Raw genomic sequence first — 27055 nt, forward strand, 5'->3', positions numbered from 1 at the left:
GCCCAGATTATGAGGATGAATAGATGACGTGTCATTTGCTCCATTAAACTTAAAAAAATATATAGGCCTGCGTGTTTGGGCCTATTCTTGCAGGGCCATAGTTGGGTTGTTGCTTAATTGGGCTAGGCAATGGCCCAACCTATTAGGTCTAGCAGTGTCTGACCCAATTTTTTTTAAAAAAATTTATTTTTTTTAAAAAATAATTTTTATTTTTGAAAAGAAAAATAATGCATTAGCTGTTTTTTTTTTCCAAATAAATTTTGGGTTTATTTTTTAATTAGTTTGTGGTGATTTTTTAATGATATTGAGTGTGTTTAGTTTTTAAAGAGACATGTATGATTTATCTATGATTTTTTTTTATTTTATATAGATTAATTTTTTTAAAATATTAATTTTTTTTATAAAAATTTTCATATGTGCAACCTTGCATTTTTTTTTGTTTTTATTCAATAAATTTTATGCGTGTGTTGGTTTCTATTGCATATTTTTATGTGTTTTTCTATTATAATTTTATTTTGATAGAGAAATTCATTAAACACAACAAGATAAATTACTTGTGTTGCGAAATTAAATATTATGATCTTCTTTTATCACTTAATTTTTTTACAGCATCTCAGTATTAAGTTGGTGTTTTATTTTGCAATTATATATATATTTTTATCAGGCGGTTAAATAAAAATAGCTTTGGAAAAAAAAATTATAATCTTACTAGAGTCCATAACCCGATTCATAAGTTTGACATGCTAGCTCAAGTTACTCGGTTCATAGTTTGGCGAGTTCACCCGCTGACCGAATATTGTTTTTGATTTTTTTTCATTATTAATTTTAAACAATTTTTTTTCTCAGTTTATCCTTCAATATTAAAATGGTTGAGAAATAAACTGCATTGTTTTTTTGCTTTCTTTAAGGTTATCACCGTCTCAAATAAACTTTTATTTTTAGATTGGTGCTGAATTTTATGACCATATATTTTTATTATATAATTAAAAAAATATTTTATAAAAAATAAATTATTAAATTAAATAGAATTCATGACATGGTTTGCTTGGAGATTGAGATTGATCTATCTCATTATCTCAATAGTTTTTGTGAAAAAAAATTATCATTTTAAAATTTTGTTAAAAGCTAAATCATGTTTTTACCGGTTATCCATATTGTCTTTTGATTTATAAAATCAATTCATTTAATTTGAGCAAACTCTCAAGTGATCTAATTTAAAACTCGAGTTAGATAAAGAGTTAGGTTGCAAAATTTCAAGATAAATCGAGTAAAAAAAATATTACACTTGTAACAATTTTTATATTTTAAAAAAATTATTTACCCCATAACAACAAAGCTCTAAAAAATATAAGTAGCGCAATATAAAACATTCCCACAACTCAGCAAGTTGGTTTGAACATCCTCTCACTCTGAACAAGGCATTTACAGTGTGAGAAAGCTCTCTCGGCCTTTTTATTTTCGTATGGTCCTTATCATTATTACGTATTTTACATGTATCCGCAATAAAAATAAATATCAAGGAGAATACAAAGAATTAGAATGTGCATTGATAATTTCATAAAGTTGATTCAATCAATGATATATTAAAACTGAGTTTATTATTTTCTTCACTTTAAATAAATACGCCAGGTTGACATTCATTTTTTATATTGTATTGATTTAATAAAATAAAAGGTTAATGTTTACATATATAATAGAATAATTTTCTTAAATGTTCTTCTACTACATTACCAATTGAGCTAATTTTATACTCTATATGTTTAAGTTTTTAATCTATATTTTTTGTAAGATTTTCAGGACAAACCACTAAAATTAGTTATGTGATTTGCACATAAAAATCTTTTATCTTATCCACCTACAAAGAGATTTGAAATTAAAAAATAGACATGCAAAAATCACGTGATTAATTTCGGTAGTTTAATGGAAATATTTTCTAAAACTATAGATTAATATCTATAAACTCAATGTATATTTAAAGATAAATTTAACTTGATTAGTAAAATAAAACCAAATGAAAGAATTACCTTATAAAGACAAATTGAATCACTAAACCTAGGTTTTCTTTAACATTCGACCGTGTCTTTCATTTCGGTTTGTTGTTTCTGCTGTTTTGGTGATCTCGACGGTGGTTCTGCACTATACATTATTTTTTTCCTCAATTAAGCAGTTGTAACATAGAGTTTGCTAGGACTTTGATTTCTAGCTGCAAATTGTGGATTCAGTGTGTGTTTAGGGTTAAAATGTAGAGTTATTTTTAAAATAGTTTTTTATTTAAAAATATATTAAAATAATTTTTTTTAAAATTTCTGATATTAGTATCATAAAATACTAAAATAATATTAATTTAATATTTTTTCAAACAAAAAACAATCAATAGCAAAACTCTCCCTAACAAACAATTACGAGTTACATTTTGAATCCAAGAAGTAATTATTTCTTTGTTTCCAAATTATGTTACAGTTTGTTTGGAAAAAAATTATAATAAGAGAGGAGGGGAAGGTAAAGGAGGGAAGAGATGGGAAGAATGGTAATAAATATTAAATATCTTCAATACCCTTTTAACTGAAGATGAGAAGACAATCAAGATTGAAAAGATTTATTTATTAAAAGAATATATTTTTTTTAAATATAAGGATAAAATAGCAAGTTAATAGCAAAAAATCTCAAAATTTTCCATTTGTAAGGGAGACTTTGAAGGGGAATAAAGGTTTTAAAATAAGATTAAAAAATGTCACTTCCCATTCCTCTTCTCATTTATTAAGAATTTTCTTTCCATACAAGATTACGAGCTCATCAACCTTCCCTCCATTTACTTCTTTCCCAAACAAACTGTTAAGCATCGAACACACGAACGAGAAAATAAAAGTAGAATTCAGGGTGGCCTCATCTTATGCTCGCATGCAAGTTTGAGATCTCTAAACCAGTGCCTTCGTTTCTAGCAACACTCTGCAAAGGTTCACATTCCAGCATATATATTCATGATTGACATATATATTAGGCTTCAATGTCACTGCTGAACAGGCCTCAAACATGACACATCTCTGGTATTTATTTTGCTATAGAGACCGCGGTTAAAGGATTCTCTGGGACGGAGCTAGGCCAGAGTGAAACCATGATTTGTTGGACGGCAATAGGCATGCAGCAAAAAAGTTACGAAGACTGTTACTCGAGCATTGAGCCAAATGGATACAAAAAAATATCTAAATAACGCAAAACTCATGGCCATCCAAAATGTTCAGATTCGAGCGCATCAATTCTAATTACGAACAAGTATATCAGGGGAGAGGAATGACGAATGGACATTTTGGATGTGTGTGTATATATATATATATATAGTTTAAATCATTGGCTCTTCGTCATGCCAAATGTATCTTCAACACCATTTGTCACCCTCTTTCTTCGTTCGGCGATCATGTCTGCATACACCTGTCAAAAATTACAGAAATTAAGACGCTATACATTTCTCTCAGCAGAATAAACAGTTTACTATAGCACATCATACAAATATTCTGCATAACTTTCATAAGAAAAATGCGAGGCATAAATCTTATTCAGCTATAAGTTCCTTAAGAGAACCAGACAGATTGTCTATATTCTGCTTTTGTCCCGGAACTGCAAAAAAAACAAACATATATTCACTTTATTGGCCTATCTGAGAATTTCAAGTCTATATTTCTGCCATCGTATTTCTGAGTCTATATTTCTGCCATTGTATTTCTGAGAGAAGAGTAAAATGGCAAGACGATAACAAATGCAGATGCAAAGAAAGAGAGGCTCAATGACCACAAGTTGTAAACAACTCAAGAATATGAAATGACTAAATGCTATGCATATCACAATTCACATCATGCCAAAGTCTTCGAGAACTTCAGTCTCTCCCAATGTGTTTCTTGACTAACTCTACCATGAATGACAATCCACATAATGATATCTCAAGCCCCTTTAAGGATATCCTTCCCAAATGGCATTTTCTTAATGTCTATTCAACCTCGCATCTCTCCTGTTTGGCGTGTAATTCTATTCCACTTTCAAAAATACACAACCACGCATATTCCACTGAAAATTCACAGATAAACCAAAAACTCAAGAACCTTTAAGCATATCCTTTCGTTGATACAATACGTGCATCAAGCGAACATCGATTAAGATATAGAGTCATTCATACCTTAGGATAAGAATACAGAAAAATGTACCACCAGGTGCATATTAATAAGAGTACGATTGTTGTAACAACGACCGAGTGCAAAATTAACCAGCTACCAGCAATGACCAATACTCCAGTCAGTGTTATTGTCCACGGCTGACACCTAGTGACAAATCCATGAAAAAAGGCGATCAATTCATAAGCAACACAAGCACACACATGCTGAAGTAATGCATAACGAAAACAAAGAAAGATTGCTGGGAGTTGGAAAAGGTATACAAAGAACGGAAGCATGTTTGTCATTACAAAGATTGCCATCACTCCCATGAATGAATGACCAGTGTATCGTTAAAACGACTCGTCATTTACCGCTAGAAATATCTGCCATCCCTGTGGATGACTTGTCGGTTATCACTAGACGAGAAAAGCAGGCCATCTCTTGAAGTTCCATATCAAGTAGTAAAGCATGGCAAATTGGCAATCATTGAGCAGCGGAGGCAATGATAGAAACATTTAGGAAGAAAAGTAGAAAGTAACACTAACATGAATTGAAGAAGAAGAGAATTACCATGATGGCTTGGTGTCCCAAACAGAGTCATACTCGAGGGAAAGATAGTTGAGATAACCATCCATGTCATCAACAGCTCCATTTTCATCTAGAAACTGAGACTCATTTGGGATGTCACTTGAATTCCCTCCAAAAACTACAGTTTTGCCTCTAAATCTGTTGGACCTGGAAGTGATTAAGGAGATATGAGGGTATGAAATTGGTTTTGAGAGATGGGTTCTTGAAGAGGAGTACTGATTGGATCTCAGTCTCAGACTTGGTGGGCAACAGAGGGAGAGAGGGAAGAAGAGAGTTCCCATTTTTATGGGTCTGTGAAGTCTGAACAGTAAAAAAGTTTGGATATTTTAAGAACTGGTTTATATCATTTCCTGAAAATGAAAGGTCGATGTGGAAAGGAGAGTGTTATCATCTTCAAGAGAACTAATTGCATGACAAAAAAAAGGGTCTAAAAAAAGACAATTTTCTTAATGTTTAATTTTGATTTCGAGACCTGTGGCTGTGAACTCCCTTGAACTGGATTAATAAAAAATGTTGCAAGAATTCCGGTATTTTCTTTTATTAGCATTATTTGAATAAAATAATCGTCTAATAATATAGTTTTTTTTAGCACGTACTAATATCTGTTAAATGTCATAATTAGAAAATATAATATTTAAAATTATCATGATTTTATAATATTGCAAATAAATTATTAAAAAAACTTACACAAATTACAATGAAAAAAGAAAATGAAAAAAAGAAGAAGAAGATCTCATCGAAGTTATGCTCATTTTTTTTCTTTTTTTTTCTTTTTTTTTGTGCTCGCTCATTTAACAATTTCTTTGAATATTGTGTTTTTCATTAACCACATATACCAATTTGTGCTATTTTGCAAAAAAAAAAAAAAGAATAATAATTAAACTATTTTATTTTATTATTTTTAAATAACGTTAATTTTTTTATAAAAAAAACCAAGAATTCAGAAAAGAGCAAAGCTACGTTAAGAAAAAATAGGAATTAAAAATGAAGATGACTAGATCAGCGTGTGAGAAAATGAAAAGGTTAACTTAAGAGGCTCACTCGTCCCTCTTTTTTTTTTTTTAATTCATAACAAGAGCTTTGATAGTTATGTTTGAAAACCTTTCTCTGGAGAGAAACAAATTCAATTAAACATGGAAATCTTGAATAAAATAAAAGAAAATCAAGTGAATCGAATTCAATTGCCCCCAGCTTATGATTTGCCACGGTGTCCAAGCTGGAAAGGCTTCATCAAGTTGCCAAGCAAATACTTTGCCAATTGTATTATTATGTCTCAAACCTTGATAGTTGAAACAATTCAACCAGCTCGCTCCCATTTCATTTGGGACAGACAACCCACTTAGTATTTTTCCTGCTAATTTATATATAAGTTCGCTATTGTGGGGATTCCTCGTTTTACCAGTTACCAAGTCATGACTCTGCTTTTGCTTCAGTTCACTGGGTGGCTGTTTAGAAGTGTAATTATGATTATTTTTTAAAATATTTTTTGTGTTAAAATATATTAAAATAATATTTTTTTATTTTTAAAAGATGATTTTTAAAATCAGTGCATCAAAACGATCCAAAACATTAAAAAAAATTAATTTTTTTGAAAATGCAGGTACAACCGTGTTTCCAAACGTTCATTTAAAGTGTTTTTTTTAAATTTAAATTTTTATAATTTTTTAGTATTTTTTAATTATTTTAATGTGATAATATCAAAAATAAATTTTAAAAAATAAAAAAATATATTATTTTAATACATTTCTAAAATAAAAACATTTTAAAAAATAATTATTACTATATTTTCAAACATTCTCTCAATCTTTAAGACTCATAGTGTGTGCTATTTGATTTACTGTAAATATAAATTTAAAAATATTTAATTAATCAACGCATCATAATTTTAAATAAACTCTAATGAAATTGTCTTTGAAAAATATTAATTAAAAAAATAATTAAAAAAAATAATTAAAATAATTATATTTCATGACTTTCTTTAAACCTATATTTTCAAACTCCGACTAAAATAACTACCCCGGATACCGTACTAGGAAATTATTTTGAATTTGAAAAATAGCGCTTTTTCAAAATAAAAAAACTGAAAAAATAGCTTTTGGAGAAAATAACCTGTCTTCATTGATTGCATTGTGGGGAATAGCACGATCCACTCTTAAAAAAGCAAGCAATGTTGAAAATAGACGTGATGTCTCGAGATTTAAGACTCCGTCTAGAATATATTTGAAATTGAGAATGTATTTGGTATTGCGGTAGTTGTTGTGGTTGTGGTTTGAAAAAAATTATTTTATAAAAAGTACTTTTAGTTGAAGTTGGTTTGAAAAAATAGATGTTTGATTAAAACTGTGGTTGAAATTGAGGTTGAAAAAAAAATAGTTTAATGTGTTTGGTTAATAATACTTTTAAAATTGAGGTTATAAAATAATTTTAAAATATATATATTAATATTGATGGTTTTAAATTTAAATATTGTGGATTTAACTATTGCTATTACATCATGAAATAAATCATACTTTATATATATAAAAAAAAATTTGTTCCATTAAACTATCTATAATTTCATCACGCATGAAATACATCTGACAAGGACTATAGTTTTTTTTTGTTTTTTAAGCACGCAACAACATCAGGTAAAATATAATCAAGAATAAAATTGGGATTGCGATTAAATTATGCAAATGTTACGTCATCAAGCGATCTCTGTCTAATTTATATGGTGTCATTGAATAATGTTAAACACTAGTTTTTTTGAATAAAACACAATTAAAAAATAAAAAATAATTTTTTTTTTATTTTACTGAGTCGAACTTGGTTCAATGCATTTTGAGCTTTGGACCGGTCCGACCGAAACCACATGTAGCTGGCGACACTGTTCACGTGAACAGTGTAGCTAATCGTAATCAAATATGTTTTCCTGTCTTTCGTTTTCCTGTCTTTCGTTTCTTTTCTGAACAAATAGAAGAGCCTAATGGATTAATTAGCATGAACAGTGGATAGTCATGCTCCACTATTCATGCTAATTAATTTGCATAAAGTGCGCAGAAAGCAGCATTCGTCTACTTTTCTTTTCCCTGTGTTTTGAACGCAAAAACAGTGTGGGATCCATGAATAATAAAGTACTTTTTTTCTTAACCAAACGGGTTACATCTGCATTTTGTTTAAAACGCAGACACAACCTCGTTACCAAACATCCTCTAAATCACCCAAACAAAGATTTAGAAAAATTAAAAGTTAAAAAAAATAATAATCATACAGATCTTATAATACTTGTTCGTAAAAATAACCATTACTAAAAACAAAAAGAATATTTAGAAGTGTAATAGCGTTATTTTTCAAAATGTTATTCATTTCAAAACATATTCAAATAATATTTTTTTTATTTTTTAAAAATTATTTTTAACATCAACATATCAGAATAATATAAAAATAATAAGTTAATAATCAATAAATTAATGTCGATGCGTTAATACTTGCATTTGCTTTTTTTTCCAAGTTTTTATTATCTTTACACATAATTTATTTCAGCACTTTAAAATAATATGAAAATTACTTCTTCTTTTTTCAAGCTTTTACTGCTTTTTCAAAACTTCTTTTTGGAAAAGTGTTATTTTGAAAAAACACCCAAATCTACGAGGCTCATATTAAAAAAGAAAAAAGAAACGAGGTAATAAAGGCACAGGCAATTCGAATCATTAATTAACAAACAGCGACAACTCTTCTAGGGTCAGCATTGTACCTTGCAATGGCCATTGAACAACGAAAATCGTTTTTTTCTTCAGAGATGCGTAAATCGAACAGCTTGCTTCCTCGGGGTTGTGGTAATCAAAAAGCTAGAAAGCTGCTAGGGTTTCCATTTGTGACAGAAAAACAAGTACATGACACACATATGGAAGGGCAACTAGTGCTGTATCATATTTGAGAATTGAGAGCAGCATCATCATTGTTGAACAGTGATCATTCACACAGAAGGGCAACTGTGTAGACACACTACAAGTTCATTGCTCCATATACAGTAACTTAGAACATGGTTTTTTAGATTCTCAATCTCGCCCTTTTCTTTTACATCAAATTCACCTATCCTGCATCTTTCAACCACATTTTGATCTCAAATTTGTGATCTACAAGATAAAAGGGTGAGGTTCAGAGTCTTAAATGCCTGTAACATGCTAACTCACTGTATATGGAGTGCTTGCCATCTCCTTGTCAGAACCATATGAAATTGGTTTGACACAGCTAGTCTGGAACCAGAAATAAAAAGAAAATGATAAGCAAGTAGAGCTGCGCACATGCAAACAGAGCAAGGAATTATTGTCTCATAAATCGCCTCATATCCCACGTAAAAGATGTACATACCTGCTGCAATCTAGGAATTAGAACAAGTTTACTTGCATCTCATCTCTTTACAACAAAAGTTCATGGGTCTCGCAAATATTAAAAGCTGTCGTGAGAGTACACAGAGGACAATCTTACTGCAGTGCTCCACAAAGATATCATATTGGTAGCACCCATGGATAGTTTATAACAGAAAATCTAAAACATCACTGTTTGGGCTAAATCCCTAAAAGCAAATGATTAAGAGAAACTGGTTAGTGTGATCATAAAATACTAGTTAGTTGAAGAGGGGAGAGGGAAAAAAGGAAACAAATGGGTGAACTTCCAAATGCAAACAATTGTATCTATATCACAACATTGTTGAAAAACATTGCAGGACCTATCTATCACGACTCGGACAGTGGGAAAAAAATTATTCATTCTTCCAAGCATACAATGTAAGGGAGAAACCAAGACCTTGTAATTGGCAGTCTCTGAATTTCTGCAAGCACGACCAGGTCAGTACAGAGGGATCAAGAGTACTGGATTGGCTTTTCCATAATTTCTCTGCAGGTAAGCAAGTTTGGAACATGAAAACTGCATTACCCATAGAATTTCCAAATAGCCAATTATGAACATCCCAAAACACTTCAACTGGGAGGCCATCCACCAATATAGTATAATTGCCGCGGAACTTCCATTTCAGTCTTTTAACCTGCATTACCATCTTACTGTCAATGCGGATCACAAGACAGGGATCCTTAAGATCAATTGTATCACATTCAATAGTAACATCATGCATCTGACCCTTGTCACAGAACTGAGCTTTTGCAGCATAAAACTTCTTCCCAAAAATATGCTCTCTTCTAGCAATAAAAATTGCATTAGTGTGCACTGGAGCACTTTCAATTTTCTTGTACGCTTCCTTCGCCATGTCCCCAAGAAGTAACACCATTTCTTGATTAAATGTAATGGCCAAATAGAAACCCTCCAAAGGTTCTGGCCCAGAACCAAATTTAGCATTGGACAAGTCCCAATATATAATAACCTTATCAGAAGCTACCTCTAAATTCTTGTACCCTTTTCTTTTAGAGAACAACCATGGCTTTATATCAACCTTACAAAGACACTGACTTGTTGAATCATCAATTGCAACACCAACACCTTGACCCATGAGATTCTTGGTCCAAGTAACAGTAATTAAACAAGAACGGCCATGTAATTTACATTGATAGACACAAGTGACCAGATTTTGAGCAGCTTTTGTTGTACTTGAAGAAGATGAATCAGCTACTTGAACGCCACTTTCACCAAAACAAGAAGGAAAGTCCCTCATTTTACCAATAAAAGCACGCTAATATCTAACAATTTTGGAACTTCTTTGCTAGAAGGCGAAAAGAATGAAGACAGTACAAAAACAATAGTACCTTTGTAAACTCAAGACCCCATCTTCCAAAATGCTCCAAAGCTAGCTTCTTTACACTTCAATTTGATCTGGGCACGCTGCTTTTTGCTGCCAGAAGCTATATATGTTGCAAAGCTACGGGAGAGAGAAAGGACTTAGATTTGCTTAGATTTGTCAGTGTCGGTGACTCTGTACTTAGTTTCACCAAATGAATTACATAAAAACAAAACAGAAAAAAAACTCGCTTAGTATATTTAGGGATGGATAGAGATCAGAGAAGGAAGAGAAAGCTTGAGTAACATGGGGAGACCATGAAGAAACGGCAGCTGGATGTTTGCTGGAAAATGACTGGTTATTATACTACACGTTACATAGAAGAAAAGCAAAACGATTCTTTTTTCAAATAGTGTCAGTGGATACCCTTTGAAAACCAAATTAAAAGTTTGTTTGTTCTTTACCTTTATAAATATTTTTGAAAAAAATTAACTTGTATTTGTTTTTTCTGTTTTTTATGTGTAAATATTAAAAATAAATTTTAAAAAATAAAAAATATTATTTTAAAATATATAAAAATTAAAAATTAAATGGATATTAATCTTCTTCTCTGCACTCTCTCTCTCTCTCTCTCTAACGCATTTACATTCTCTACTCATTTTCCTCTTGTACATAATTAAAAGAATTCATAATGGGGCCGCCCCTTTAACTGACATACCACATGGATTAGAGCTCGATAAATCAAAGCTTAATGCTTAAAAACGCCAACTTTTGCCACCCTTTCTTGGCCTTTTGGTTTTTTTGAGCTGCATCTGCTTTATTATCTTCTTCTTTTTTTTATCAAGTAAGACAAATGTAATTACAGTGGAAGCAAAAGGATTGGAAAAACTGTACAGTTTCTTTAACCAATAAGCTTAATACCATCATTTTCCGGCAGTTTCTTTGTCTGTTGTCGTCATCGATTGCCATTACCGTTCACTGGTGGTGAAAAAGTAATGGCAACTGTGATCAAATATATTCAGAGAGAGAGAGGTGGAAAGGGCATTTTCATTTTCATTTTCATTTTCATCTGTTGCTTATGTGCTCGTGGCAAGGAGTCTATGGTGAATCACGTGCATCTGTACGTGCTTGGTTGGCAGAGCTCATGGGGCGGGCCAGATGTTGGGACCCTCTTGCTGAAACCAGGCTCTCGTGATTGTGATGGAGGATAAAACCTGAGAAGCGGAAGCTTTTGAGCCCTTGATTAATTGCCCATTTTGACCACCTGTTCTCCATTTACGTTCTTCCATGATCAAATTTCTCTGTTCTAATTCTCTCAAGTGGAATATTATTATTATTATTTATTACATTAGGTGATGACCAGCCACCTGGGCTACAACTAATTCGTCGAATTGGGCCCGCTGGTTGGAGCGGATCAATGACTTTGTTTCAATAATTATCACTCAAATCAACGTTAACTTATCTCTGAAGCATTGGTGTATAAATAGTGAAGACCAAATATATTGAGGAAATCATGGCTGATGAGAGGGGAAAGGTAAAAAATGATTATTCTCGGACAGTGAATTTGGATCATCACATTGTCACGTCTGCTTAGGATAATGCGGAGACAAGAGACTAAACTCGGATAACATAAGGTACAGAGCCACGAGTAACTAGTTCTCTCGGATTCTAGCATAGTTAGAAAAAAATTAATAAAATAATATACTGTAAAAAATATTTAAAGATATAGGAAAGTTAGAGAATTATAAATGATATTTGCGATTCGGGACTAAATAAGATTTTTTTAAAATAAGATAAAAGAGAGAGAAAAATAAAAAACTTGAAGACACACCAAAATTCCAATGACAACATCACTAATACTGTTAGAAAAATCTCGACGAGAAAAATACAACGATATCAAGGAAAGTTATCATCGGTGATTGGAGTGGGTCACACAAGCGACGCAGAAGCAAGCGAGTCCTGATAGTTTTGGATGACTTGTATAACCCACTTCATTCACTGTTTGTAACTTTTTTAAGTGTCATTGAATTCATCTTGTCAAAATCTTTCTAATAGTACTGGTGATGTCGTCATCGGAGTTTCAGAGTGCCTTCAGTATCATTTTATTTTCTTTCTTTCTTTTATCCTACCGTCTCTCCTTCTTGTAGTTTGTGAAGAGATATGTGAGATAAAAAAAATAAAATGATCTTGAAAATACACTGAAACTCCAATAACGACAACACAAGTACTGTTGTAAATATCTCGATAAGATGAATCAAATAGCACAAAAAAAATCACAAACGGTGAATGGAGTGGGCCACACGAGTCGTTCGTAAGTTGTGATGGCTCACTTGTCTTTAGACCGCTTATGAGGTCCACTCCGATCACAGTTTGTGATATTTCTTGGTATTGTTGGATTTATCTCGTCGAGATCTTTCCAACAGTACCGGTGATGTCATCATTGGAGCCTCGGTGTATCTCTAAGATTTTTTTTTCTTCTCTCTCCTCTCTCTCCCTTTATTGAATATTGTATTTAATAATTTTACAATTTAAAACAATTTGTGAGAGTAACATATGACAATAACGACTCGTGAATCATAAATATCACCCATAACTCTTTAAATTGTACCATTTTTCTAAATATTTTATACAGTGTGTTATTATTATTATTATTATTATTTGGACTATGTTAGAATTCGAAAGAACTCCGAGTAACTTGTGCTGACCATGGATATGGCTGCAATTTGGGCAAGCAAGAAATAGCAAAAACAATTTCCCATGTCAATATTGGACACACTAACTAGTAACTAGCTTAGCCCATCTGGTGACGTGCTGGAGCCCTCCTAGACCCTAGAAAAATCTACAGTTAATTTTAATGGAGCCCATGAGTTTTTGGATTTTCTAAATGCACCTCCAGTGTTTTGTGATATGATGGATGGTGAGATGCTCGCTCGTGTACAATAAAATGTCAATAGCTAGCATCTCTGTCGTATTAAAATCGCTCGCAAGAAGGTACCTTGAAAAGGAGGCACTGGCTCATAATTTAACATGAATACGATGGATTGATCCAATTCAAATAGATAGATATTTTTTTGGCAGTTATTTTATCTAATAATATATCTTTATAGAATATTTAGATTTTTTTTAATATAATATATATGTACAATTTTTACAATTTTATCATTTAATAATATATATATATATATTAACTATTTTATTTTTTATTAAATAATAAATAATAGTTAGATAATAGATACTCATATAGATATTTGAAACATGATAAATAATTTATAAATATCTAGATATTTATCCAATAAACAATGAATAAGATATACATATTAAGAAATCTAACTTGCGGGTACATATATACATTCCTACATGCTATCAAAATAAAAGGTTCTAACTTCTACCCATGAAATATATATATATATATATATATATATATATATATATATAAAGCAAGTATAAAAATACAGAATTTAATTTGTTGAAAAGAGTTACACCACAACAACTATAATTTAAGTTTTAATTATTTAATATTTTTTCTATAAAAAACTGAATATTACAGCTATTCTAAGTTGTTTATATACTATAAAAAATATCCTCAACAAAACTGAATTTTTTTTTATAAATTAAATAGAAAAAAATTAAATCAGCTAGTAAAATATAATAAATCTCAAACCTTGAATTTTGGATTTTATAGAAATAGATCTTTGCAGTAAAATTTTCAGTTTAACGGTAAAATCAAAATTTATTACCGTTAATATAAAGTTGCACATAACCAACAAATTAACAAAGGGTGGCTTTCTAATTCAATTAGGTGGTAATCTATATATATATATATATATATATATATATATATATATATATATATATATAGAGAGAGAGAGAGAGAGAGAGAGAGAGAGAGAGAGAGAGAGAGAGAGAGAGAGCTTCATTGTTATTGTTTTATAATCATCATTATTATGCAGCGTATATTATTATTATATATTTAAGAGTAAATTCTTATTTTGAAACTTGTCCCCCCTACCAATTATAATTAATGATGAACAAAAAATCAGTAACTGGAGTTGAAAAAGATAAATCAAAATAAAAGGAGAAACTGGAGTTCCATTAATACAGTTATAAAATTCTGTTTATTTTTGTATTTTAAAAGTGTTTTTTTAAAATAAATTATTTTTTTATATTTTTTTTACTTCAAATTAATATTTTTTGTGTTTTTAGGTTCATTTTGATGTGTTGATGTCAAAAATAATTTTTTAAAAATATAAAAAATATTATTTTGATGTATCTCCGAGTAAAAATCTCTTTGAAAAGCAATCGCGTTCCAATCACGCTCTAACCAAACAATTTTCAAGTCAAAATAGGATATAAAAAATAAAAGGAAACGTGCTTACCCAATAAAGGATACTGCAAAGTATACAGCCTAGATGAAATGCCAATGTTGACAACAAGAACTAACCCATAAATTAAATCAACATCAAACACTTGATGAAATAAAAATAATTGTATTAATAGCAAAACCAACCCGGAAAAGTAAAACCATGGCTTAAAAGTAAGAAACTAGCAGAGAAGAAAAATCATGGCATAAAACAGTAAATCTAAAACAGTAAATCCAAAACAATAATAGAGAGATGAGTTTGATTTACCCCTACATGGATTAGAGCTACCGTGTATGTGGTGGCAGATGATGAAGAGAGAGGAGGGTCATTTATATAAAGAAAAGAAAACAAAAGAGAAGGATTAGCAAACTATATATGTTTTAAAAACAAGAAACATAAAATAACCCAAAACTTCTATAATTAATTAACTAGAGGAATCAAAATTAATTCAATATTACACTTTAACTTCTAATCTCCATAAAAATATTCATGAGTTATAAATATGCCATGAATCATTTAAATAAAATGTTCGAAATCTTCATTATCAACTGCATATTTATTTTAAGAGAATCTCTATGCAATATCATTGTATTTTCTCCTAAAAAAATCATTAATTTAATTATCAGAAAGTCTCTAAATTTACTAAAAATAATATTTTATAGATATCAGACACCTAACTTCAGTTACCTTAGCTAAAAATAATAAATCAAATTATTAGAATGAAAACTTTTACTAATTTTTCAACACATAAATCTTTCTTTCTTTCAAGCTACTTGAAATTTACACAACATCATTAGCAAAGACCCCCCTCTCATTATTAGCGTGCATGATGTGCAAGGAAAATGGGTATGATGGCAGTAGAGTTATTATGGCTCTGGCATGGTTGTCTTCCCAGCCTTCATGCTTGCACACATCATTGCTCGTGAGTTTGAGTTCAATGCAATAAAGAAGGAAGTTACCTTCCTGCCTCGTTAATTTGGTCCCGTTGGCCTGGAGTTGTACCACACAAAAAGAAAAGAACAATTTCCTCCGCAATGAATAAATAAATAAATAGCTCCTGTCTTTTTTTTTTTTGATTAGCCTGGGGTGTCCGGGCCAGTTTGCGCGCACCACGACTATTCCCCACGGCCCACTAAATAACCTACAAGCCCAATAGAGATGACAGGCGTACGCAAAAAAAATTGAACTCGGGACGGCAGAAGAAGACAAGCCCCCACATACCGCTGGAGCACGACCCTCAAGCGTTCCTGTCTGTTTTCATTGATTGCAGTTAATGGCACAACTTGGTCATCGAACACAAACTTTGACCATGTTTTTTTAAAGCAAAACCTTCTCCTCCATGTGATGATCAACATGCCATGTGGTGCGATTTTAATACCCTTTTGAACCCAACTACCGTGACAGTTACTTGCCATACATTACATTAATGGCACCCCCTAGTTTAGATTCCAGGAATTATGATAGCTCGAAGGTCGCTTTTCGGCAAGATGATTAATCATTGAGGATCTAATTTAAATGAACTAGGGTTTAGTTAAGGCATTGACGCAGCTAGAGATATATTTGTTTTTAACAAGGTGGGTCAATGTTCGATTTCTTTTAAAACGTTTTTAAGTAAACAATGAACTTTCCGATCGATGGAGGTAGTTAATTTTCTTAAACCAACAATACCTTATTTATAAAATATAAAAGCAGAAGTCACGCTATAGAATTTTTAGATTTATTAACTGAATTTTTTGTTAATATTTATACTCGTAATCCATCAGTACTAGTTTTTCCAATATATTTTTTGTGTTTTTGAAATGAAACAAACTAAGGTTGAAGACGATGCATTAAAAAAAAAGAACTAGACAAACAACATGTTGTCCGTCCAACCAATAAAAAAATTTAAATGACAGGCGTGTGCACCTGCCCTTGAAATTTGGGCCTGGGAATATGTCTATCTATTAAGTTCGGATTTTTAATTTTTTTTTAAAAGAGCTCTCTTTTAATTTTTTTAAGAAGAACTTCATTTAAATAAAATCAAAGAATTTGTTTTTTTGTAAAATTATAAACCAATATTTTGGTTTTAGACCATGCTCAAATAGAAAAAAGAAATTATCACTTAACTTTAAAAACAAACACAATTTTTTTAGTTTGCTTTCTATAAAGTTATTCCGATTTTATAATCTAGGTCACGAATTTGATAGATTAACATGGAATAACTTGGGCTAATTTATTTGCTGCTTTTTAAAAATTGATTTTTTTTTTTACAATCTCATACTCCAACAATGGCTTGGTTAAGAACTAGCCTTTTATTTTTTTCTATGAGGTAATCTTATTTTCATGACTCAAATCACAAGTTTGACTTGTTAACCTAGGTTTTCTCGAATCCTCTATATTTTAAAAATAAATATTTATTGGTTGAATATTTTGATCCTTTTATAAAATTGAATATTTTTTTTCATTTTCGTTCTTTATTATTTGGTTGATTGAAATTAGAATTTATAATTTATTTTGATTTGTGTTAATTGAAATTATCATGTTCTCATAATTCAAGTCGCAAGTTTTACAGTTTAATCAAGGTTAACTCGAGTTGATTCAATATGTGATTATCTTAATATCTTAAAAGTGTATCATCCAATATACATCAAATTTTAGGTCTCCCAGAGTTTTTATAAATTTTTAATGGTTAAAAAAAATTTATCCGACCCGCATAACAAGTATTCAATTTTATTTAAGATTATTTACAACAGATTAATTAAATATATGCATCAACCTTTTGATTTTCAATTAATTTTTTGTAATATATATACAAAATTATTGTAATTGCTCATTCATTTTTCCCCGCTAAGATATTTTTGGTTCCAGCCCAACTAGCATTCTTTTCAAATCATGTTTCGGCTCCAAAGAACTACCATCATATGTTACCGAATGATGCCTCAGGTCCAAAGAGAGATCAAAAGGCTGAACACAATATTAGTCGTCAGGGAGAGGAGCAAATTAAAATGGTTAGAATCCTCATACATATCCGAGCTTAACCTCCGTTGTCATTCCCAGTAGAAATACCAGAAAATAGTTTCTCCTATATGCTTCGGATCTTCTTCTTCTTCTTCTTCTTTTACTAAAAGTAAATCGGACGCCAGGCCACCATAAATTGGTGGTAGCAATCATAATAGTCTGATTCAATATGCCAAAACGAGGGCGTTTCTTTTAAGAAGCATTACTTTCTACGAGTATGCGTGAAGGCTTTAACTTATTTGATAAAACCAAGTCTTGCTTCCAGTCCGTTGAAATACGTGATCTTTTTTAAAAAAAGAGGATGAAAAGAGTGTCTAGTACCGTGATATATATGGTTTGCTTTTTATAATATATATATAGCTTCCCAACCACACTCTTGAGTTGCAGAGAGAGCACAGCACAGCTTAACACTGTCATCAAAATCCCAGATGTAAAGCATGCTGTAAGAGATGCTTCTACAAATGACCGTTAACACCACCCAGCAACCGTTCAGGAACAAGTGCTTGCCGAGTCTAAACTCACCAGCATCACCCAACCAAAGCTTTAACCTTCGAAGCATGCAGCGCTTGGAGAGTAGGTTTGTCTAATTTCCAAGCAGTGTCTGTCGAATAAATAAAAAAATACAGGACACCATCGGTAGAATAGATAAATCGGCCTAACAACGCTGGGTGTGGCAATTGAATAGAAGAAAACAGCATAAAAATAACAGAAATAATGGACAACTTAAAAAGGATTAAAAGGAGTGCAAAATTACAGTTCCCATCTAATTGTAAGAAGTCTAGTCAAACAAAAAGACAATTTTCCTTGAGTTAATACAGTTGCATAAATATGAGCATCCCTCGCCAGCTCCCTGGAATTATTGAGACACATCACATTCTGTCTGCACATATATGTCCTACAATGGAGATCTTCATTAATATTCTCTAAACCAGTCCTCTCACAACTTTTGCATGTGAATGATATGCACAGAATTAAAAGTGAGAGGTCAGATTCCCAGTTTTTGCTTGCTTGGATTTCTCTTGCCAGTCAGATACCTAAAATACACACAAAGCGTTTAAGAACTCAGAAGTTCTAGCAAGAAAGACTTTGCATTCACGAGTAGATAGTCTAATTAAGATTCTCATAAGCATAGATAAGACAATTCAAGAATAAAAAGAAAGTGCGAACAACATAGTGGAACAAAAGCACATACTCGGTGGAACATATTAAAGATTCAAGATTATTGACCATGAAACAGAAGTGTCAAAGAAATTTGTTCGCAGGCTCATGATGGATCCATGTCAGGACACTTCATGCATTAGCCAATAAACCCATCACAATCAGTGGCAGGTCCCTTTTACTCGGTGGTCTGGGAAGATAACATGATTTAAAATCTCGGGCTAAATCGTAGTAATCTTGCCCAGCACATCATCAAATATAACAGAGGAGAAAGCAGATTAAAAAGAAAAACAAGACAAACCTACCCAGTGATGAGATGGAGAAAACATAAACTGAGTGCAAAAAAGTACATTGCCTATAACTGAAATTGAGGGGTAAAAAAGGCAATTCCAACCCCAAAAATCCTTTAACTGAACACCACGACCATGCAGCTATTCTCTGAATAATTATCCTTTTCAGAGAAAAGATATTGCTTTAAAATTTTCTCAGGTATCTTTCACTCATGTCCCATTGCCTATAACTATGGCACTGAACTGAAATCACAGCTTTCCCTTTTCTGTTATCATTAAAAAGGAAATATAGCTTTCTAAAATCTAACCCCAAGTCCTAACTATAACCAGTGTAAATGACATTAAAACAGTAATTGAAGCTGATAAATGCAAACAGCCCAGAAAGTAAGGACAAAATTATGATAACAAGAGACCAGTATAAATTTTTTCACTTTCTAACACAATTACAATATGAAGAAAGGGACGTGTCAATGTAAAGATTTCTAAGAAACAAATTACAACACAGGGAACTCCACTCTAGACTGCAATCTAATAATCAAACTTCGCTTTAATTCACATAAAATTAATTTACAGTATCTAGACTTAGATCAGTAAGCAAAATTCAGTATCCTCTACTCATTCTCATTTTCAAATCATTTACACCCCAAACCATTTCTTAACTGTCAATCAAGGTAATTGCAAAAACATCATTTCAGTTTCCTTGTCAACTACTCTCACAAGTACCAATTTCAAATATCACATTCCATATTTACACTTTAGTCGAGGCTAAGCATGTACTTTTATTTATGTCAAATAGCACAGACACTCTGATATTACACTTTCATCTGGTTTTGAGGAAACTGATTAACCAAGCAGATAGTTTGTGGTTAGGTTTATCATCTAAGATACTAACAAGGAGTTAACCCATCATTATTACACATGATAAGCATTCGAATACATTGTAATATCAATAAGGAAAACATATCATCCCACTAATTATCAATCAAGATAAAAGCCCTTGAAAATATGATAAGGTAAGTTATAAGGAGAAATAATAACACACCTCCCTAAGCATCAGCATCATCGGATGCTTTTGCAGCAAATGGATCATGGCTAGGGCCAACATCCTCCCCAATATGACGCTGCACCAGCCGTTGCAAATCAGCCATGACCTTGTGTTCACGCTTCGCCTTCTCTTCATAGTTAAACATGGCCAGCGCCCGCTTATCCTCAGCACTGTAAACTTGGTTTTCTTTCCTGATACGAATGGCATTCATCCTCTGATGCCTACTACCACTCATCACATACCCAAGATTCTCAAATTTCTGAATCTCGTCTGCAGAAAGACCCACTTCACCTCTACGTGGAATACGTTTCCCTTGCTGCACATACTGAGCAATAGCATCACCTTCACCAGGCCTCAAAGCTCCACCATAACTAATATGCCCTTCAGCTCTAGGCAAGGGCATTGGCCCAACCTCAGGTTCATTATCCAGAGCGGGTTTCTTTTGTGCCTCAATCATTTCTTTAAACATCAATGCCTCAACATCAGTTTCAGCCTTGTCAGCATCATCATCATCATTTACTTCGTTTTTCTCAGAACCAGAACCCTCATTGGAATCCAGATTCTCGCCCTCTGTTTCAGTGGTTCTCTTCTTCTTGCTCCCCTTAGATTGCGAACCGGAAGAGCGACTCCTCTTCTTAGACTTTACACGATCATCATCAGACTCCTCACTCCCACTATAATCAGAATCACTATACTTACTCTTCTTCCTTGTACTCTTTCTTCTTCTACCAATGCTCTTACTACTGTTTCTCCGCCTACTAATACTTTTCCGGGACTTCTTTCTCCGTTTCCGATCTTCTTCAGAGTCGGGTTCACTCTCACTAACATCTGATTCACTATCACTGTTCCTTCTCCTCCTACGTTTAGAACTCAATCCCCTCCTTCTTTTCTCCCTCGAATCATCTGACTCGGACTCGCTACTCCCAGAATTCTCTGACTCCATTCTCCCCTTTCCATTATTTCCTTTCTCCTTCTCTTTTCCGCTAGAATCATCACTCTTTTTTTCATCCTCTCCATGCTTCTCCTCAATCTTATCCGCTTTCTCCTCAAATTCCTCTTCATTATCCCCTCTCGGAGGACTTGGCGAAACATTCCAAATACAATAACTCATAGACTTCCTCATCTTCTGCCTCTTCAGCCTCCTCCTCTCCTCAAAACTCAATCCTTTCAATTCCTCATCCGATTCCTCATCCGATTCCCTTCCATTCCTATCAAGAAAAGACCGGCCCTTGCCGAATTTTTTTGGGAGAGGATGATCTAGGGTTTGCCTTTGCCTAGGGCTTGGGCTTCTTCTTGTTGTTCTTCTTCTAGGGCTTCTAGAGTAGTCGGGTGAGCTCGACCGACGGCGTCTGCCGCGATCGATTTCGCGATGGCGATCGTCGTAGCTTTGATAAGAGGGACTACCACGGTCACGGCGGCGGCGATGGTCAGGGGAGGCGTCAGATTCTGGTGTGTAACGGCTGTTCTGGCGGTCAGGAATGTATCGTCTATCAGGAATTTCAACGGTGGACAATGGCCTGCCCATTTTAGGGATAGGAGATAGTGTTCACGAGGAAGATTGATTTATAAGGATATTTCTGTAATGGGAGGGAGGAGGACCGCCTGTATTAAAGTCGGTTTCTTCGGTGCAGCTTGTTAAGTTCGCCGCTAAAAACGTGGTACTTGGGGGTGCATTGTATGAGCAAATTCCTAAATCATTAGTAGACCGATTGAATTTGAGTTGCTTACAGGCCGGGCTATTCATTCTTTCTAGGCCTCAAGAGCTTGGGTTGAGCTCTTGCACTTTCGTCTTCTTGCCTGCCCTTGAAGTGTTGTAGTTGGGTTTTTTGTTGCCCCTTTACGACATGGGCCTTGAGAAATTGGTTCACAGTACATGTAACGAGAGTTGAGAGCCTTTCTTCCTTGTTCTTTGATCATATACTGGGGAGCCTTTCTTCCTTGTTCTTTGATCATATACTGGGGAGTCTTCTTGCTGTATTGATCGCAATATCAATATCCAAACAAAGACTAATAATGCTGTTGTAAACGGAAACATAAGAATTTTTTAAATTTATTTAAAAAGTATATTCACAGTATATCATAGGCTTTGGGTATTGGTAGGCGACTGGTCTTCATGCCTGCATTTCGTTGCGGATCATCTAAGTCTCCATGCTTGCATTTCGTTGTGAATAATAGGATCAAGAGATAATTTTATTGTGCGCCGTCGAATCAAAGTTAATTTCAATGTAAAACAAAATATATGGGCATTGCTGATATTTTCTTTTAACTAAAAAAAATTAAAATGTGAATTGAAAATATTGCACGTGTTTTTCATTAAATTAATCGATGATAACATGCTACAATAAATATTAAAAAAAAATATTAACAATAATATAAGACTAGATTAAGAAGCTGAAAGATAAATCCAGATAAAAGACCTTGATCTTGTGTTGTGTCCTGCTATTTTTTTTATTTAACTATTTATCTATATATTATTTAGAAAAAATAAAAATGAAATCCAATAATTTGTTAGTATAATTAATCTTCTTCTTATTTATTTGACTTGACCCTACTACGAGGCCTTGCATAACATGAATTTCAAATTCAAGTATAATCGAGTCGGAGTAATGTGATCTATTTGATCTAGCGGGTACAAATGCAATTATTTTTCATGTTCAAAACTCAATTTAACTAAAAATAATTTCAAGCAACCATCATTTTAATTATTATTTTTTTAGATGATAGTATTTTTTATCGACTCGAGTTAACCTAGGCTAACCTCCAACACATGTCATGAATTAGATTGGCTTTAATAATCTTTTTTTTTAATTATATGATTAAAAAATATACATATAAAGAAGAAAAAAAATATTGTAATAACCCAAATTTTGATTCCTTGTAAAAAAAAGTACAAAAAACTTTTTTATCTAAATAAGAAACAAAAATTATAAGAAAAAAATACATTAAAAAAACCACATGTTTACTTTGATTTCGGTAATTTTTCCTAGTTTTTACATGTTTTTGTTTTCTTGCGAGCAAGAAAAAATATAAATTAAAAAATCTAATAATAATAATAAATATGTTATAATGGGAGAAATTAAAAGAATTGATGATAAAAAAAGGTGTAACGGGTCAAAAATAACAAAATAAGAATCCATAGACTAAATTAAAAGAGGGGGAGGAATGAGATGGTTGTGAAAATGAGCAAACATGGACTAAATTGAAAGCAATTATTAGGAAAATGAGCAAGTATAGATTGAATTGAAAGCAATTATGAGAAAAATGTGTAATTAGTAATAATAAATAAAAATCCAAGGACTAACTTAAAAAAAAAGCTTCCCCCATTTAAACTGAAATGACGTCAATTATTGCCTTGGCGAAAATGACATCATTTCATCCAGAAAACATAAAAAGACATGAATCGAAACGATGTTATTTTGGTGCATGGAAACCACCATCTTTATTTTATTTTTTTGTTGCCCCACCCCTCTCCCACGCCCAAATGCCTACACTTTATCTTTCCACATACACTCCCTAACACAACCAAAACACCATTACCTTTGTTCTGGTATTCCCTATCTCACCACCACCCAAAACCCATGCCAATAAAACCCTTGAAACTACCTAAAACAAAGACTAGAGTGTGCGAGTTAGTCATGTTTTTCCAAGAAAAGGGTGACATTTAGGGTTAGGATTCATCCCAATAGACCAAGGGTTCTTATCAAGAGGTTTCTAAAAGCTCTTCCCCCTTTATAAAAAGAGAGAAAAAAAAAAGAGTTTTGAGTTGAGTTTTTGAAGTTTGTTTGATCTAGGGGGTAAGGAAAGAATAAAAGGAAAAAAAATAAAGAGAAATAAGAGAAAAGACAAAACATGAATAGCAAGATGGAAGAATAAATAAGCTTATTGACATGAGAAATCGAGTTTTCTAAGCCTAGAGGTAAGAAGGGGGCAAGAAGAAGAGGAAAGGAAGAAAAAAGAAGACAAAATCACCCAGAACCCCTTCACCGCCATCACCACCACCGTCTCCGCCACCAACAACAATTGCACAAGTCTTTTTCGCCTGATCTCTCTTTTTTCTTTTCTTATTCTTCTCTGAAACTTGTAAGTTTTATTGTTGAAAATGCTAAAAAAATGCATATTCTAATATTCATCAATGTATTTTTATTTTATTTTATTTTATTTTTATCAACTTTGCATTCACGACAACTTTATTTTATAAAACATCACTTTCACCTTTTTACATACGCAAGTGTATGTGAATATTCATTTTCAAAAGCATGTTACTATTCAAAATGTAAAATACTATTCATTGCACTATTCACACGTGGTTACTGTTCATTTGTTTTTATTAAAATAAATGGTTTCTCCTTTTTATGTATGTATATACGTGTAAAAAAAAATTTCAAATAAAAAAGATTAAAACAACATTGACGAGTTTTCTCCTTTTTTTCATCGTGATAAACCCTTAAAAAACAAATCATTAAATCCTATTCATAACCATGGCTGTGTAAAAAGGATTAAATTAAAGAAAGTAAATTGTTTGGTGACCTAAATGAAAAAAATCTTAAAGAAGATAAAAAATACAAGCACTGCCTATGTCCACACAAAAACAACAATGTTTTTGTAGAATAGAGTGTTAAATATAAGCACTGCATTCTCGTGTCAGGCCACTGAGGGCTCAACCGAGGCCTGATGTCATTTAGCAAGTGCAGAGAACATCTCTTCTTATTTTGATCCATAACAATAAGTGGCCTGACACTAAATTTAATAATGTTTGGAAGGATGATTGTAGTTGTTTTTCAAAGTGTTTTTCATTTAGAAATACTTTAAAATAATATATATTTTTAATTTTTTTAATTTTTTTTTTGACATCAACGAATCAAAATGATCAAAAAACACTAAAAAAATATTAATTTTAACAAAAAAAAAATTCAAAATTTTTAAAAACATGAGTTGGACCGCATTCCCAAACAATAAAGAGTTGCAGCCCGTGACAAGTCATGACTCATGATTATTGTGTGGAATATGGCCACAGGAAACCGGATCTATTGAATGGCCCTACGCCCAAGGCTGGTGCGGGTCCATGAGTATGCGTTCGAGGGGTAAGGCAAACTTGGCCGGACCCGAGATCCAACCGACCGGGGCTAGAATCGGGCCGGGTTGAAGAAAAAACCTGATGTGACCCGGAAGACCCGGTCAAAAATCCGGTTGCAACCCATTGACTTTTTTTTTACTAAAACCCGGAACCCGAGCCTTGGACCGGGCCGGGTCTAAAAACTATGGGGGTAAGGCCCCACACACACACACACACACACACACACACACACACACACATATATATATATATATATATATATATATATATATATATATATATATATAATTAGATGAAACATATATTTCAAATAGAACCGTCCTTGAAGCATATTGTCATTGAGAAACTCAACCGCACAACACTCAACCATTTTCACATTTCACAACTCATCTATCCAACCACCATGACATTTTACCTCACAGCTTTAATACTGTGTTTAGCCATCTGCTGCAAAATCTGATGCCACGTCTCTCTCTCCCTTCATCCGATAGAGAGTTTCCTGCGCCAAACACTTTCTCGCCATGGACGGTCCATACCATTTAGCAGCATGGCTCCATATAATCACCTTCATATGCCTCCAAATTTACCCATACGATAGAAATCTGGACAGCAGTAATCTTGCCTCCTGTATATCAAGTTGTTTGTTTTTATATTTTAAATTAATATTTTTAAATTATTTTAACATACTAATATTAAAAATAAATCTTAAAAAATAACAGCTAATTCATTACACCGTGCCTTTTTCAAATTCAATCGGCTTTGCCCCAGCATCCATTGGCTTCATATTTTCACACTCAAATTGCGCATCTCCACTTTACATCTGATCTTTCGTATCAATCATTTCAAGAAACCCAGTACGGCATTTTAATTAATTAGGACTTGTCCCCCTAATTTTTCGAAATCTAATCACGATATCTTGAAGATTAAGGATCTAATTATCTTGGAAGTATTCTCGTACACTCCTTCCGCTCACCACTGATTTCTTTGTAATTGACAGGAACTTCTAAAAGTTACAAGTCCAATAAGGATCACTTTGCTACCATATAGCATAAATGCATTAAATTTCTTCGTCATTCAATTCGCTAAGCTCAATTGCTTGCACTCGAATTTTACTTTGTACTATTTTGCTTTTGATTAATAAAATTATTTAGCTTTGTTTTAGAAATAAAAATATTTTTTTTCATGGGAATCATTAGTTATTATAAAAATAAATAAAGTTAAATATTATTTTTGCATTTTTATTTTACAATGTAATTACTTTATTATCATTAAAATAAAAAAAACATTTAATTTTATTGAGAAACTTTTAATTTTAAAACAGTTAAATTATTTCATTACCCTCGAGATTTAAAAAATTTTGCCCTTATCTTGAGAGGCAACAAGATAATTTGATAAATAAGCAAATTAAATAGTTGGTAAAAATTCTTAATTTTTTTATTACTCTTTTAAAAATATTGATATCTCATAAACATTTTTTTTATGTTGGCAAAAAATAAACTCGAACCATGACGTATGACGAGTAATCTTTCTAGTTGCATCTAAAGTGGTGTGTGAGAATGTGATAGCCGTTGTTTTTCAAAGTATTTTTGGCTCGAAAATGCATTAATATAATATTTTTTAATTTCTTAAAAATTATTTTTAATATTAACACATCAAAATGATATAAAAACACAAAAAAAATATTTTTAAAAAT

General features: G+C 32.3%; 3 protein-coding genes across 3 annotated transcripts; all 3 read right to left on the reverse strand.

The window, feature by feature from the left end:
* Positions 1-3187: 3187 nt before the first annotated feature.
* LOC7464682 (uncharacterized) lies at positions 3188-5141 on the reverse strand. The gene is made up of 3 exons (XM_002307553.4): positions 4713-5141; positions 4166-4307; positions 3188-3426 (listed from the first exon to the last, which is right to left on the reverse strand). The coding sequence occupies exons 1-3, from the start codon at positions 5009-5011 to the stop codon at positions 3343-3345; spliced, it is 525 nt and encodes a 174-aa protein (XP_002307589.1). The 5' UTR covers positions 5012-5141; the 3' UTR covers positions 3188-3342.
* Positions 5142-8546: 3405 nt separating this feature from the next.
* LOC7464683 (uncharacterized) lies at positions 8547-10879 on the reverse strand. Its single transcript, XM_024600528.2, has 2 exons — positions 9516-10879; positions 8547-9285 (listed from the first exon to the last, which is right to left on the reverse strand). Exons 1-2 carry the CDS (start codon positions 10372-10374, stop codon positions 9278-9280), a joined length of 867 nt encoding a protein of 288 aa, XP_024456296.1. The 5' UTR covers positions 10375-10879; the 3' UTR covers positions 8547-9277.
* A 7619-nt stretch (positions 10880-18498) lies between these two features.
* Positions 18499-21966, reverse strand: LOC7464684 (uncharacterized). The gene is made up of 2 exons (XM_002307555.4): positions 20286-21966; positions 18499-18829 (listed from the first exon to the last, which is right to left on the reverse strand). Exon 1 carries the CDS (start codon positions 21811-21813, stop codon positions 20290-20292), a length of 1524 nt encoding a protein of 507 aa, XP_002307591.1. The 5' UTR covers positions 21814-21966; the 3' UTR covers positions 18499-18829; positions 20286-20289.
* Between the last annotated feature and the right edge of the window lie 5089 nt (positions 21967-27055).

This window comes from Populus trichocarpa, chromosome 5, assembly GCF_000002775.5.
Source record: "Populus trichocarpa isolate Nisqually-1 chromosome 5, P.trichocarpa_v4.1, whole genome shotgun sequence".
In the NCBI taxonomy this organism is placed as follows: Eukaryota; Viridiplantae; Streptophyta; class Magnoliopsida; order Malpighiales; family Salicaceae; genus Populus; species Populus trichocarpa.